The following is a 14,743-nucleotide window of genomic DNA, read 5'->3' as shown; positions in this document are numbered from 1 at the left end:
GATGTACTGAGTCAAAGCATATTTTATTTGCACAGAAAACAAAAAATCTTCAGGAGGTCTGAACAGCTGTTTGTGGCATTTGCTAAGAATAAGGAGGGAAATCCTGTCAGCAAACAAGCTGAAGTCAGGATTCAACTCGATAGATTTGCATGGACATATCTCCCCTTTAACAGTCTTCTGTAGAACCATCCTTTCACTTATAGTTCTGAGAATCTTCCCAAAGGTCATTACTGCACTAGTGAAGCTTGATGAGCATAGTACAGTTGTGTATATGCTTGTCATAAATGCATATGTTAGATTGTCTTCAATATTACAATAACTATTTCTTCCCTTTATCACCGGTACATGCTTTACTTGGTTGGGTTGGATACCCACCTACCTTCCTGTTAGGTCATTTCTTCCAGTGCCAGTTTATCATTGCTTTTAGTCCTCTTTCCCAGAGGACAGTGCTGGACACTCCCTGCCAGAATTAAAGAGAGTATTACTTCAGCTTGGGGGCAAGAAAGACCTGAAGAAATGGCATCAGCAGGTGATCCTGATACTTTCTACCCTGACATCCTTAGAAGGTGCCTGCGGGACCTAGATAGAAGCGATCTTCTATGATATTTTCACCCGGCCACTGGCTTCCAAGGCAGGGAATCCCCAAAGTTTCATTACTACAGCAGTGAAGGCACATGAACATCATATTTTTGGTAAGTAGACAACACAGCTATACTGTTTTAACAAATTGGCCTATTTTGGGGTATGGTTAAATGTCTGTTAAACTGGACAAAAACATTTTGGAAATATTTTTTCTGCTCTTTGGTGTTCTACATTAATCCCTGTGAAGAAAGTGTTTGTTTATAATAAGAAATCAGGAATCAGGTGCTTGATGTTTTTTAACTGCACGGTTTAATGAACAAGTTCATTATTTTGGAGTTTCAAAAAGGTTGCTGAGTTTTCTTGAAATATATTACGGCAGGTTTTGGAAGCTAAATATGGAGATGTTGGACAATGTTGGGGATGTAGACTAAGAAATGCCAGGCACTGTTGGTGGAGCTATAAAATATTATTGGAAAAGCAATTTATGGTGTGTTAATACACATAACTTGCCTGTTAAATGACATCAGTAGAATGAGTTAGTGAGGTCTTACGTTTTATTATATTTGTCTGTGTGCACATTTTCCAAATGAGGGTAAGAAGGTCTTATGAAAAAGACACTGTGGATGTGAAGGGATTTTTTTTGGAGATTATTATGCAAGTTACCTGTTGAGGGAGCTATACTACATAAACAGAAAGAGAGGTAGTGTTAAATCTGTAATGGAGAGTAAACCATTGAGCATGTTTTTTCTGTTTTGTACAGACACATTTTTCTGATAAAATGAAAACTGTTTTGGAAGACCGTGGGTATTTTTATTTTAATCATGATCATTGTCGTATGGGGCAGAGATATAACTGTTAAAAACAAAGATGGTAAGATAACAGGATCACATTCATGTGTGGCGTTTATGGAATGCTTGCTGCAATGAGCTTTTATGTAATCGGAGATGGGTTGTGTCCAATGTACTGAGAAAAACTAGATGTTGATTTTAGAAACTTCATGTTTTGTAGGATGGGAAAGTTCACAGGTGTTTGTGTGTGCATATGTATATTGTGTGTGTGTGTGTACATATATATATATATATATATATATATATATATATATATTTTTTTATATATATATATATATATATGCCTATATATATATGTATACACGTGTGCGTGTATGTGTATATTGCATTGTGTATATTTCTCTATATTTTTTTTTGTGTTCATAACTGTTTTGTGATTTTGTTTTGCTATTCAAAGTGACTCAGGATCTTTTATATTCTACCTGATCTTCTGAAAACTCAGGCAGATGGACCTTAATTTAGTGTTTTATTTGAAGGATGGCACAGTCAGAAGTGCATCACCTTCTTGTGCTTCCCTACAGTGTCATTATTGGATATTAATCCATGCACACTGTGATAGTCTTCTGATCTGACACTGCTGGTAGAAATTGGGCTCAAGAAATGCATTATTATAGTGACTCATCACAAAACTGTTGTATTTAAATCCAAGTGTAAAGAATAAGCTACTTGAAGATTGGAAGAATGGTTTGGAATGTGTCATTTTAAATTCCATGTAAGCTTGGGCAGTGTTCACTGTTAGTCATTAAGTTGAGCTAGTGTCTGTCTTCTGGGAAAAACATTATGGAGTTCTGTTAATATTCTGAGATGTGCAAGACGCTTAAGCAGTAGAGACCAGAAAGTTAATGGCTATTTATGGTAATAGTTGCTTAGGCACTGAGTACAGTGTCATGATGTTCTTTGGGTCCTATGTCCTCCTAGTAATGGAGGCTCCCAGGTGCAAAGGAGGAGAATAAATATGGTCCTGAGAGTAAGTCAGAAATCATGTAGGAAATTGTTGAAGTAGTGACGCGTACTTTTGAGGAAAGTAAAAAGTGATGGTTAAGATAAAAGTTTACTCATAAAAGAAGGTGTAGTCCCTTGAGGGTAGCAATTTTCAGGAGATGAAAAAACAGACACGATTTAGAGGTTAGGTAGCTCACTGGAAATAGGAAGCATGTAGCTCACTTTGAGGGGTGAGCAGTGTGGTCATTTTGTAAAGGTTGCATGTTGAGAATGTGTGTGGAATGGCGAGGGGAGGTTGCTTGAGTGGCAGGAAAGTGTGCAGTGTTAATAACCGATATATACGGGTATGTTTTCCTCTGCAGATTGTGTTCTGTCTGCTGCTTCTGCCAATTTAAAACTGACTTTATAGGCCAAGACAGTAAAGAAGGTTGATGTGTTCCAGAGCAAAAGCTGTAATAGATGTAGAACATATCAGTGTATCCCCCCCCCCCTTAAGAGGCAACTAAGCTTGCACATGGTAGAGCTATGGTAAGTTCCAGTGCTGTATTTTTCCTTTTGTGTAGGTTATAGTTACAGTACCAGACTGGTAGCATAAACATGCTGTTCTTTTATCAGAAAAATAAAATTTCATTGAATTCTGACACCAGAATCAGAATATATCATGTCTGTCGTCTTCTTCTTCTTTCGGCTTTATCCCGGTTAGGGGTCGCCACAGCGGATCACCTGTCCGCACATTGAATGGCAGTGGAGTTTTACGGTGTCGAGTTGCCAGCCCGGCGCCCAGCCTTCCACAGAAGGCACACTCACACGCACACCTAGGGCCAATTTAGAGTGTCCAATCCACCTGCAGCATGTCTTTGGGATGTGGGAGGAAACCGGAGCACCCGGAGGAAACCCACGCGACCACAGGGAGGACATGCAGACTCCGCACAGAAGGCACCCCAGCCGAGGATCGAACCGGAGAACCTCTTGCTGTGAGGCGGCAATGCTAACCACTGCACCACCGTGGCCGCCCAAGAATATATCATGTCTGTAATGGAAGCAAATGAAAACAATCACTACTCTTATTGCTGATTTTGTGATGTGTGAACTACCATAAGGAAGAAATAAAATCCCAGTTATTTGAACAGACAACACTTTTCTGGTCTTTATTTTTTTATTGTGACATCATTTTGAAACCTTAGAGTGAGTTTATACTGTTGAAGGCAGTAATGCAAGCTATTTTTTAGGCCGGAGATGGAAGTGTGGTAACAGTAGATCTGTTGGGCATGACTTTCCCAAGCTATATAGCCACCTGCTCTGTTCCTTGGTTTTCCAGAGCATTTTAATTTTGTTCACTGCTGATTTTTATCGTATGGATTGTAATACACCATGCTGTAGTACTTTGCAGTGGCATTTTTAGTCTGCATAGAACCACATGATTGTACTGCTCATTACAAAAGGAAGGGATCGCTAAGCCTAAAACTGCTTTGAAACAAATGGCACTTCTGTTTGACTACTTGTCTTTATTTCAAGATAATTTAGTTTGGATTTGGAAGTAATGGGTTGCTGACTTCTCCAGGCTGCTAATGAAGCAAAGAAACAAATCTGCTTTATTCAAGAATCCTCATGCATTTTAGATGGGTTACTTTTTCCTTCTTGTATTTCCCATCTTAGACATGTTAGAGAAAATATTGTCCTCCTCACATTAGTGTAGTTACTAATAGAAAGAAAATGGGTAAATTGTAAGAGAGGTTTGATTTTTAACTATGCTATTTATTTTTACGTTCTAACATGTATTCCCTTTTTTTGAATTTCAGCCCTTCTGACGCAGTTAGAGGTAACCAGCTCGCTGACCCCAAGCAATGAATTGACTAGCTCAGGACAAGGTGATCTAAGTAATATAGACATCACATCCCTCTTCTCTGGTGTACATAGTAATAGTTCCAGCATCACAACAGACCTGTCTCTAGTAAACTCTGGAATTCTCACCATTGATGCTGCCTCTGTTGGCGCCAGTCTTGGAGGAAGTGTGTCTGTCAGTAGTAATCCTTTAGCCCAGGCAAGTGACCCTCTAATATTGACAGGCAGCAGTGATATTTCACACAGCTTGGACAGCTCTTTGTCACTTGGAAGCAGTAATGCCATTTTACACCAAGGCACCTTAAATCTAGATGACGTGCAGACTGTAAATGCAGAAGCGCTTGGATCACTTGCTTCTCTTTCAATGAGGACTTCTAATCAGGATTTGCATGGTTTGACTTCCACTAATACCTTAACAGTTGACACTGCTACTTTGACACCCTCTGGCAGCCTTAGTAGTAGCCATGTCTCTGAGCTTTTAATCCCAACAAAAGTTGATCGGACCCTACTTTCTGCTTCTGATGTAATTGGTCAACAGGAAGGAAGCAAGGTAGTGACTCAGTTTGTTTTTTCAAGCCCAACTAACAGCTACAGTGCTCAGACGGAGACGGAGCTAAGTGCAGTGTCCGGAACATCTTTTTTGGTATGTAGTTTTTATGTAAACAGCTCTGTTTTGAGTACTGACCAGTTTTCTTCCCCTTCTTTAGGATAGGCAGGCTTTGCATGTGAAGTGAGATGGCCTGTAAACTGTATAGTTTGAGTTATGGTCTAGAAGAAAGAGAGTAGTTTGACAGTCAGAAAATTGAAACTGAAGATCATTTATAGATGCACTGTAGTACAGTGTTGTCCTGTAAATCTAGGGATTCATCCTTTAAATGTCATTTCTTAGCTTGCATGATTTGTAACATTCCAGTTTTAATAATGTGATACATTTGCATAGGTTCATAGGTGTGCACTAGGCTAATGGCCCTGGCGCCTTTACAAGCCTAGCCCAAAGAAGTGCCCTGGCATCGTGCAAGCTGATTTATAGTCTGTTCTTCCTCTTTGATCATATCGGTTGTCATCTAAAATTATGCATTGTTTCATGATGCTTTCCGAGTACATACACTAAACTGTATTTAAAGTGCACATTGGGTTGATTTCAGTAATAAGGTATAATGCAGAAAAAAAAGATGTGTTTTTTAACACATTAATGCCTGCCAGGACTTGTTCTTACAATGTGTGAAATACCTCTGTACTGTCAGGATAATGATCAGTTTCATAGTGTTAGCAAATAAAATTTAAATAGAAAAAAACTTAAAACAGTTATGCTTTACTTGCTCATTGAAGCAGCTTTGTTGCAGTGCTCAGTGTTGATGAGTCTAGTACTGTGATTAAGTTGCATTGCAAGTGTATAAAGTCTGCCTCTGAAGTAACCTAAGCACAGAACATTGACAGCTAGTCCAGTACAGTGGAGATTTATCTTCCCCTTAAATGTGCTGCCATCTAGGTCTCATTTATGTTAAAAGTCCTTTTTAATGTCTGGTTCCATGACTCTGTTGTAGAAGAGATTTATGAAATCTGGCAGGGCTGCCATTGGGCCACTGTGCAAAATTAACCAAAGTGATACTGCTTTTGTATTTTGAGAGAGACTCTTTTAATATTCAGAAGTAGCGGCTAAAGTGTGGAAGTATTTTTATTTTCATTTCTAAAAACGTGTTTCTTTTAAATCAAAATGTATTTACACTTGCACACATTGACTACATAAGATAAACAAGTATTACGTTTTAACTTAAAAGTAAATTGACTTAGCCTTTTTTCCTTTATGCCTCTGGTTCATAGGTTCATAACTGTTTACTAGGCTAATGACCACAAAGGCCTTTTTGAGCCTAGCCATGCATCCCAAATATTTGACAAGTTCTGATACCCTTGTTAAGTGTAAGCATGGACCTGGGAGATTAACCATTTGCAGGTTACCTGTGTCCATTAGAGGCATAGGTGCCAAACCAGGGATGAATTTCCTGTTTCCCATCCAGTTATCCAAGTTGCACTTGAATTGGGTTGAGAAGGAAGTCAGCTTCACATGGATGGGGAGACTGTTCCATAGACAGGGTAGTCTCCAGAATACATACTTCTCTCTCCAGCAGATCCTATTTATATCACAGGCAAGATTTAAGTCTTTATAGTGGGTAATTCTGGTGCTGTTTATTTTATGGATATGCAGGCGGTCCATCAGATTGGAGTCTTGTTAATGCCCTGTATGCCAGACATAGATCTCCCATCAAAAGCCTACAGGAGACGGAATACAGGGATAGGGCTTTGAGGGGGTCTGCATAGGACATTGTACTGACGCCCTGTATACTTTTAGTGAGGAACCTGTGTGGCCGTTCCAGTTGTTGGATATGCCTGGGTAGGTACATACCAAAAGGGGCATTGTACTCAATGATAGGTCTAATGAATGCCGAATACAGTGGAACAATGACTTCCTTGGACTTAGATGCCATACCTTTGTTTTTAAGTAGCGCAAGATAGAATGATTTCCTCACCACTGTAGACACCTGATGGTCAAAGGCAAGATTACGGTCTGTGTGTGTCCCCAAGTCCCTGAGGGGTTTGTTGTCAGTATGATAGTTACCAGGGATGGATGACTTCTCAAAGGATACTATTATGCATTTCTTGGCATTTAGTTTTAGTCCATGGCTTTCACACCAGTTGCTTGTCTGTGTCAGCTCCTCTTGGAGAACATTTTTGTCCGTGTGAGATTCAGTGACCGCTCCTAATTTGCAATCATCTGCGAAGTTAGTCAGCCAGAGACCACTGACATTGGCCTTGACTTCTGAGAAGTAAATGCCAAAAAGAGGAGGTCCAAGGACTGATCCCTGAGGGACTCCATTTGGGACTGGCCTCTTTGTAGATGTGGACTCCCTAATTCTAACTTCCTGGGTCCTGTCTGTGAGCCAGTTGGTTATCCATCGGGTGATGTACGGGTTTGTACCTAACCTCTTCAGTTTATCAGCAGTGGCAGAGTGGGGTATTGTGTCAAATGCCTTGGCCAGGTCAAGGTAGGCAGTGTGAACGATTTTGCCCTCATCTATTGCTTTGGTGACCTTCTCAAAGAAGTCCACCAGGTTGAGTAGGCATGTTCTGCCCTTGACGAAACCAAAATGGGTTGTTTCTTGCATACACTGTATGCAAGACATTTGTCCCTTTGAGATTTTTTCCCCTTGTGGGGCTTAACCTCCTTTTTTATCATCCTTTTATTCTGTACTGTCAGCTTTCTTTGGATGTAGAGTGTGTGATGTAGCAGAAAGTGCCTTCCTAAATGCCACTGCCCAAGTATGAATTTCCTAGTTGTTGAGAGAAAGGTTTGAGCGGATGCTGATGATCTCAACACTGTGGATGAGGTGAAGGAAATCTTTCATAAGAGCATCCCTTGACAGAAGTTAAAGGCTAATATTGGGCAAACTACAAAAGTGAAGATGAAGTAAAGAGAGTTACCTGTAATGGTTCTTTTATGGGTACACTTGTACAGCTGTCTGAAGGACTCATTATCCTCGCGCATCATAGTGTTTGAAGGATAATGATGAGCTTAAAAATATTCGCACCCATCACATGAGACTACGTGACAACCATCCCGGATCTCCCTCTGTTCTGTATTATCATTCATCGTCTCCAAGGAGATTCTTCCCAGAAGCCGGTGTACCTACTCCGGCTAGTTATTTTGGGGCCAAGGTGAGCTTGGTGAATTAAATGTCACTAGCAGAGACTGGTGTTCAAAGTCTGGAGTGAAACTGGAGAGCTTAACAAAAGTTTTTTTTTTTTTTTTTTTTTTTTTTTTTTTTTTTTTTAATTATGGGCTCCAAACCTCCTTTGCCCACTTTGTATTGGAGGCAGCACAAGTTGTGTTAGTGCTGTGCCAGATTGCTGAATTTTTCAGTTCTGAAAGTATTTTATGGATAGTCTAGTGTGCAGCACATTGATTTTGTTAATAATCTCAAACCTAACTTTATTTCTTGAGCATTGTTCTTTCTGATACTTTGATTATTCATGTTGTTGAAATGTTCTTTCTGCAGTTTCCTGACTTTGTGGGCATGAGCAAGCTGTATGACGAACTCTACAATTTTCCTTTCTGAGTTGCATAGTGGCTGCCCTATGCCAGAGTCAGCACTTCAGTCCATAAATTTGGATGATGCTGCATTTTTCCCATTCTGTTTTTTTTTTCTGTCACAGGGGATAAGTCTTTGCTTGGTTCACTGTTCTCAGATGTTCCTCCTAAGTAAAATGTCTTTGGCTTTACCCTGTCACCTAGCCCTTTTTATGAATTTGCCAACAGTTGCTTCATCAAAGACTAACAAGCATCCTTGCAGAGAAGGTAGGTTGTCTTTTTAAGTTTTCTTGAGGTGAAAGGCGTGTTGGTTTAGGCAGGGTTACATTGTACAGTGGATATAAAAAGTGTACCACACCCCTGTTAAAATACCAGGTTTTTGTGATATAAAAAATGAGACCACAATAAATCATTTCAAAACTTTTCCCACCTTTAAATGTGACCTATAACATGTACAATTCAATTGAAAAACCAACAGTTCTGTTAGGGGAAAAATATAAAAAATAAAAAACGTACAATAAGCTGGTTGCATAAGTGTGAACACCCTAGTTTGTTGAAGCACCTTTTGATTTAATTACAGTATTCAGTCTTCTTTAGTACACACCTGCTATCAATTAAAGAAACTCTAATTAACCCCAAATAAAGTTCAGCTGTCCAAGTAGGATTTTCCTGACATTTACTCAGTTGTCTGCTACAGCAAAAGCCATGGTTCACAGAGAGCTTATAAAGCATCAAAGGGATTGACTACAAAAAAGCATTTGATAGTATCCCACATTCATGGATAAAAGAGTGCTTAAAATGTGTAAGATACACACTATACTGATTGGATTACATTACGGTAACCATGAAACAGTGGCAGACCACTGTGCAATTAAGCCATGATAAAGGACAGATTATTATCCAAGGGATAAAAATTCAAAGGGGGATATTCCAGGGCGACTCTGTCACCCTTGTTATTCTGCCTTGCCATTAACCCATTAAACTGCTTACTTAACAGTCTAGGCCATGGCTACAATTTGGCTTCTAGAAAACAACAAAGTCTAATGACGTCTCATCTTCTCTTTGTTGATGATTTAAAATTGTATAGCTCATCAGATGAGGAACTGAAAGCACAGCTGCAGGTTGTCAAAACTTTTTCAGATGATATCGGAATGTCATTTGGTCTTGATAAATGTGTAAAAGCAACCTTTAAAAAAGGAAAATTGCAGCACCAGGTAAACCTCAGTTTGGGACAAGAATGTGATATAAAAGAACTTGAGCAAGAGAAGGTGTATAAATACGTGGGAATTGATGAAGGATCAGCAATAAAACATGAACAAATGCGAATAAGGCTTAGTAAGGGGTACTTTAGAAGACTTAAATTAATCCTGAAAACAGCATTGACACCTAGGAGCAAGAATCAATTTGCTCTTCCTGTCCTAACTTATAGTTTTGGAGTGATTGACTGGCCCCAAAAAGTGTTTGATAGATTGGATATCAAAACAAGAAGGATGCTTCATGCTCACCAAATGATTTATAAAAATTAGTGTATACCCAAGATTATATATCTCCCTTTCTGAAGGAGGGATGGACCTCCTTGAAATTGATTACATGGTATAGATCTGCAATCGTGGGACTCCACACACATCTATTGACCTCACAAGATCCAAATGTGGTGAAAGTTTTGAAACATGAGGAGAATAAATCTAAGATGATTTCTCTGCTTAATTTAGCAGAAGCATATCGACGTCAATTAGAAATGGAAATCAAACCAGAAGTGGATAAAAACCAGGCAGCAACTGAAGGTGCTAAAAAAGAAAAGACAGAATATAAGGTGAAGGATCAGTTGAGAAGGCAAGAAATGTGGAAAAAATATAAATATAGTTGCAAGTAGAAAAAACTTCTGGAAGACCCTCATGTTGATCAAGAACGAACGCAGGAATGGTTAAGTAGAGGTGAATTTACATCAAGAAATGAAAGGTTAATATTGTTAGCCCAAGATAGTGGGCTGTGTACACACTGGTTTACTAAGTCCATTGAACATGTGGGAGAAACAGACATATGTAGGTTTTGTGGAACCGAGTTGGTAACAGTTACACACCTTATTGCTGGTTGCGATGCTCTAATGGCAGAGGGACTGTATACTGAAAGGCATAATAATGTGGCAAGATTGTTACACTGGAGATTGTGCAAACATTATGGTATCAAAGTGGCTGAAAAACATTGGAAACATGAGCCACAGAGAATCATAGAAAATGATGAAGTTTACATCACATGGGATCACCCAATACCAAAAGTCCAAAAGTTAGATGCTAGAAAACCGGACATAGTGATCCAAGAAAAGAAGACAAAAGTAGCATTGATCATTGAAATTGCCACACCTAGTGACTACAGTGTCTTGCGTACAGAGAGAGACACAGTCATAAAGTACCTTGATCTGCAGGCAGAAACGAGAGCCATGTGGAAGAAAGATTCCAACAGTAGTAAGAACAACTGGTCTTATGAAAAAGAATTTACAATCATATTTAGATACGTTACCAATTCATGTAACACCGTATGAATTGCAGGAGTCATTGCTGGGCACATTGCGGTTACTGCGAAGAGTACTTTTGGCTAACATCAAAGAATGAAATAATACTAATTTCATGAACTTTAATCATACTCTGACTTAGGAATGGGGTCTATTCCCATCATGGTATGAGAAATCAAAAAAAAATTGAAAGGTATCAGTCAGGAGAAGGGTACAAAAAAATGTCCACAGCATTGGATATACCATGGCACACAGTGAAGACAAGTCATCAAAAAGTGGAGAAAATATGGGACAACAGTGATTTTGCAAAGAAATGGACATCCCTCCAAAATTGATGAAAAGACAAGACGAAAACTGGTCAGGGAGGCTGCCAAGAGACCTACAGCAACACTGAAGGAGCTGCAGGAATTTCTGGCAAGTACTGGATGTTCATCATGTTTCACTGTTGCAGTCATTACACTTGGGTTATCCTGCTGGCAGGCGACCCGCAGTCGGCCCGAGTTCCAAAGTCTTGGTCCGGCGTCGGTTGCTGTCTCCTCTTCCCTGACGTCAGTGCGCCAGGGGTATAAAAGTTGCAACTGACGCCATTTTCTCCAGTCTTTCTTGCCGCGCGGTGCCCAAAGCAAAAGCAGTTCGCAAGTGCCGGTCGGTCGACTCCTGAGTTTTTCAAAATTGAATTTCAGAACCGAAGTCTTCAATAAAGCTAAGTATCCCGTTGGGGAAACTTTTTCTTGCTCCAGACCGATGTCGGTAAAAGTTAATAATTGTATTACTTGTGGGAAGCAAATACCTCATAAGGACTTTCACTCTTACTGCATTCCTTGCCTAGGCCCTGACCACAACATTACTAGTTGTCGGTTTTGTGCTAGATTCAATAAACGCACTGTTAAACATCGGTTTGATTTTGCTTTACATTATTTTGGACAAAGATTTAATTACATAATGCCATCGGAACAACCGACAACTGGAATGTATAAAAAACGCAAAGACAGGCATCTGAGGTCCAAAACCGACAAAGCCTCTTCTAGGCCAGTCGCCGGTTCTCAGTGAGGCGCTTTCGCAGCCCCTGACGCCCGCTACCTCAGAGCCACAGGCCGTAACCGACAGCCACGTGGCGACACCGAGGCCTTTGGAAACTCGAGGTATTGGGCCTACAGAAACTATACCCTCAGATGGGTCTGGAGCCGCTGAGCAGGCACCGGCTTCTGAGGGTGTTTTCAGACCTTCACAGCTTACAATTAAAGCTACTACAGCAGCAAAGGCAAAGTCAAAAACACCATTAAAGACAAGGAAACAAGTGCAGCATTCTCCAGAACAGTCATCCATGACAAAGAAACAGATGCTTAAAATGGCTGAAGACCTTGTTACTTTAATCGGGGGATCCCATCCCCCTCCTGACAAAAGGCCTAGGCAAGACACTGATTATGATTCCTCTGATCAGGTTTCCATTTCCTCTGATTCTTCTTCTGACCAGGGCTATTCTCTCCCTCCCTATGAGGTCTCTGATGCTGAAGAGTCCATTCCTTCAGCCTCACCGCCTGAAGATTACTCTTTTTGGGAAACCCTGCACACCATGAGGGAGCATTTCCATTGGAAGAGCCAGGAGTACTCAGAATCCAAGAAAAGGCTCAAAGATTTCCTTTTATTGCCTCAGCACAGGCCCCTAGCTATCCCCCCTGTGCTTGATATTGTAGGTGATGTTTTTTTCTGAATCCAGTCTGTCTCCAGATTCTTTACCCCCTGCACCAGTAAAGCCAGACAGGTACTACAGGGTTCCCTGACTCTCATAAATTTCTATACAAAAACCCCGCTGCAGACCCAGAAACAATTTCTCAGGGTCCTAAAGGGGTTAAAGCTTCCGCTGCCAAAACTCCTGTCCCCTCAGATGGGGATTCCAGAGCTCTGGACAGATGGGGGAAAAAAGTTTACACTTCTGCTACTTTAGCTGTAAGAGCTTTAAACTGTCAGTTTCACATGCTTAAATATCAACAGTATCTCATGTTATTGTTAAAGCAGAAAATGGTTACAAATATAGAAAGTCCTGACAGTAAAGAAATGCAGGATTTATTGCATGCAGTTGAACAAGTGGGAAAGCATACTCTGCAATGTGGTTTTGATTCATTAGAGGCTTCTTGTAGAGCCGCAGTTACAGGCTCAGTTATTCGAAGACATGCTTGGTTGAAAGAACAAAGTTTACCTGACCATGTTAAAGTAAAATTATTGGATGCTCCACTGCAGCATGATACTTTGCTTGGTGTTAAGGCAGAAGAGGTGTTAAAGAAAATGGAGGATAAAGCAAAGTCAGTACAAACTGTGAAATATTTCTTACAGGTTCAACCACCTAGATTTAGCAGAAACTGGCCTTCAAAAAATTTGTCCTTTTCCAGTGTCAGACAGGCCACAAAGAAGCAGATATAGACGTCCAAGAGGCAGATCTCAGCCCCAAGGCTCCTACAGACCTAAACAATGGGGTGCCTCAGCACCCAAAGGAGATGAAGACAAATCACAGCCTTATAGGAAACAGTCCCAATGACTTCCCTCTACAAATGCCAAGCACTTTTCTTTTGGCAGCACCCCTAGGGGGGAAAGCTAGCACTTTCTCAAAAAATTGGCACATGATCACCCAAGACCAATGCGTGTTGAATATAGTTTCTCAAGGGTACAGGTTCCACTTCCACACGCTTCCAAAACCAAAAGGTATGCCAAACCTGCCACAAAACCAATGGGCAGAGGCACAAAAACAGATTGCTGCTCTTATGGATATGGGAGCTATTCAAAACGTTCCACAAGAAGAACAGGGCCAAGGATTTTACTCACGACCTTTCTTAGTACCCAGAAAAGACAAAGCTTGGAGACCAATACTGGACCTGTCAATCCCAAATATTTTCCTGGATGTTCCAAAATTCAAAATGTTAACACTACAACAACTTCTGCCCATGCTGGGCAAGGAGGCTTGGCTAGTTACTTTGGATCTCAAGGAGGCATACCTGCACTTCCCACTCAGACAATCGTGCAGAAGATACCTCAGATTTATAGCAGGCTCAATGCATTACCAATTCTCTGCACTGCCCTTTGGCTTATCTACTGCGCCCAGGGTCTTCACAAAATGCCTGGCACCAGTAATTGCATTTTGCAGACAAAAAGGAATTCAAATATATCCCTACTTGGACGACTGCCTTATTCAAGCAGAGAGCAAGGACATTCTTCTAAAGCACCTGACGTTTGTAAAAAGATTGCTAATTTGCATAGGGTACACAGTAAACGAAAATAAATCAAAACTAGTGCCCTCTCAAGAGATAATATTCCTGGATGCAAGCTTAAATACAACTGCCCAGATGGCTTATCTCACGCCAGACAAACAAAGGCAACTGACTCATTACTTTCAAATGATGGCAAGAAAGACCCAGCTCCCTGCAAGAAAAATTCTGCAGGCCCTGGGTTTCATGGCATCTTGCATTCTACCAATTCCATATGCCAGACTGCATATGAGGAAACTACAATGGTATCTAAAAAGTGTTTGGACTCAACATTGTCACAGCCTAGAGACAATCATAACCTTGATTCCCTGCCTACAACAGGAGTTTCGATGGTGGTCCCAGGCCTGTCACCACAACAAGGGACAGCCTTTCACCTTACCTGCAGCCAGGCAGACAATAACAATGGATGCATCGGATTATGCCTGGGGAGCACATATGGCAGGAAAATGTATTCAGGGCACGTGGCCCAAGGAACAAATGCATCTTCACATCAATCAAAAAGCGATGTTAGCTGTGCAGAATGCCCTGACAGCCTTCAAGGACCTAATACATCCAGGACAATTATTAATAAAGACTGACAATACCACAGTTAATGTGGTACATAAACAAGCAAGGGGGCACACATTCCTACCCCCTATGCAGACAAGCCATGACTTTGTGGAACACAGCACTGACCTAC

General features: G+C 40.6%; 1 protein-coding gene across 2 annotated transcripts in view; it reads left to right on the top strand.

Moving 5' to 3' along the window:
* The window catches only part of ZXDC (ZXD family zinc finger C), a 1,157,677-nt gene that overhangs the window by 377,226 nt on the left and 765,708 nt on the right, over window positions 1–14,743 (top strand). For both annotated transcript variants that reach the window (XM_044078595.1, XM_044078596.1), the window contains exon 6: window positions 4,172–4,857. In XM_044078595.1, coding sequence (XP_043934530.1) covers window positions 4,172–4,857 — 686 coding nt within the window. The remainder of the gene's footprint in view (window positions 1–4,171; window positions 4,858–14,743) is intronic.

The sequence above is a fragment of the Protopterus annectens genome, chromosome 7.part1, assembly GCF_019279795.1.
Source record: "Protopterus annectens isolate FY-2018-M chromosome 7.part1, PAN1.0, whole genome shotgun sequence".
NCBI lineage: Eukaryota > Metazoa > Chordata > Ceratodontiformes > Protopteridae > Protopterus > Protopterus annectens.
The sequence above is the reverse complement of the archived record's forward strand: the minus strand, read 5'-3'. Positions and strand labels throughout refer to the sequence as shown.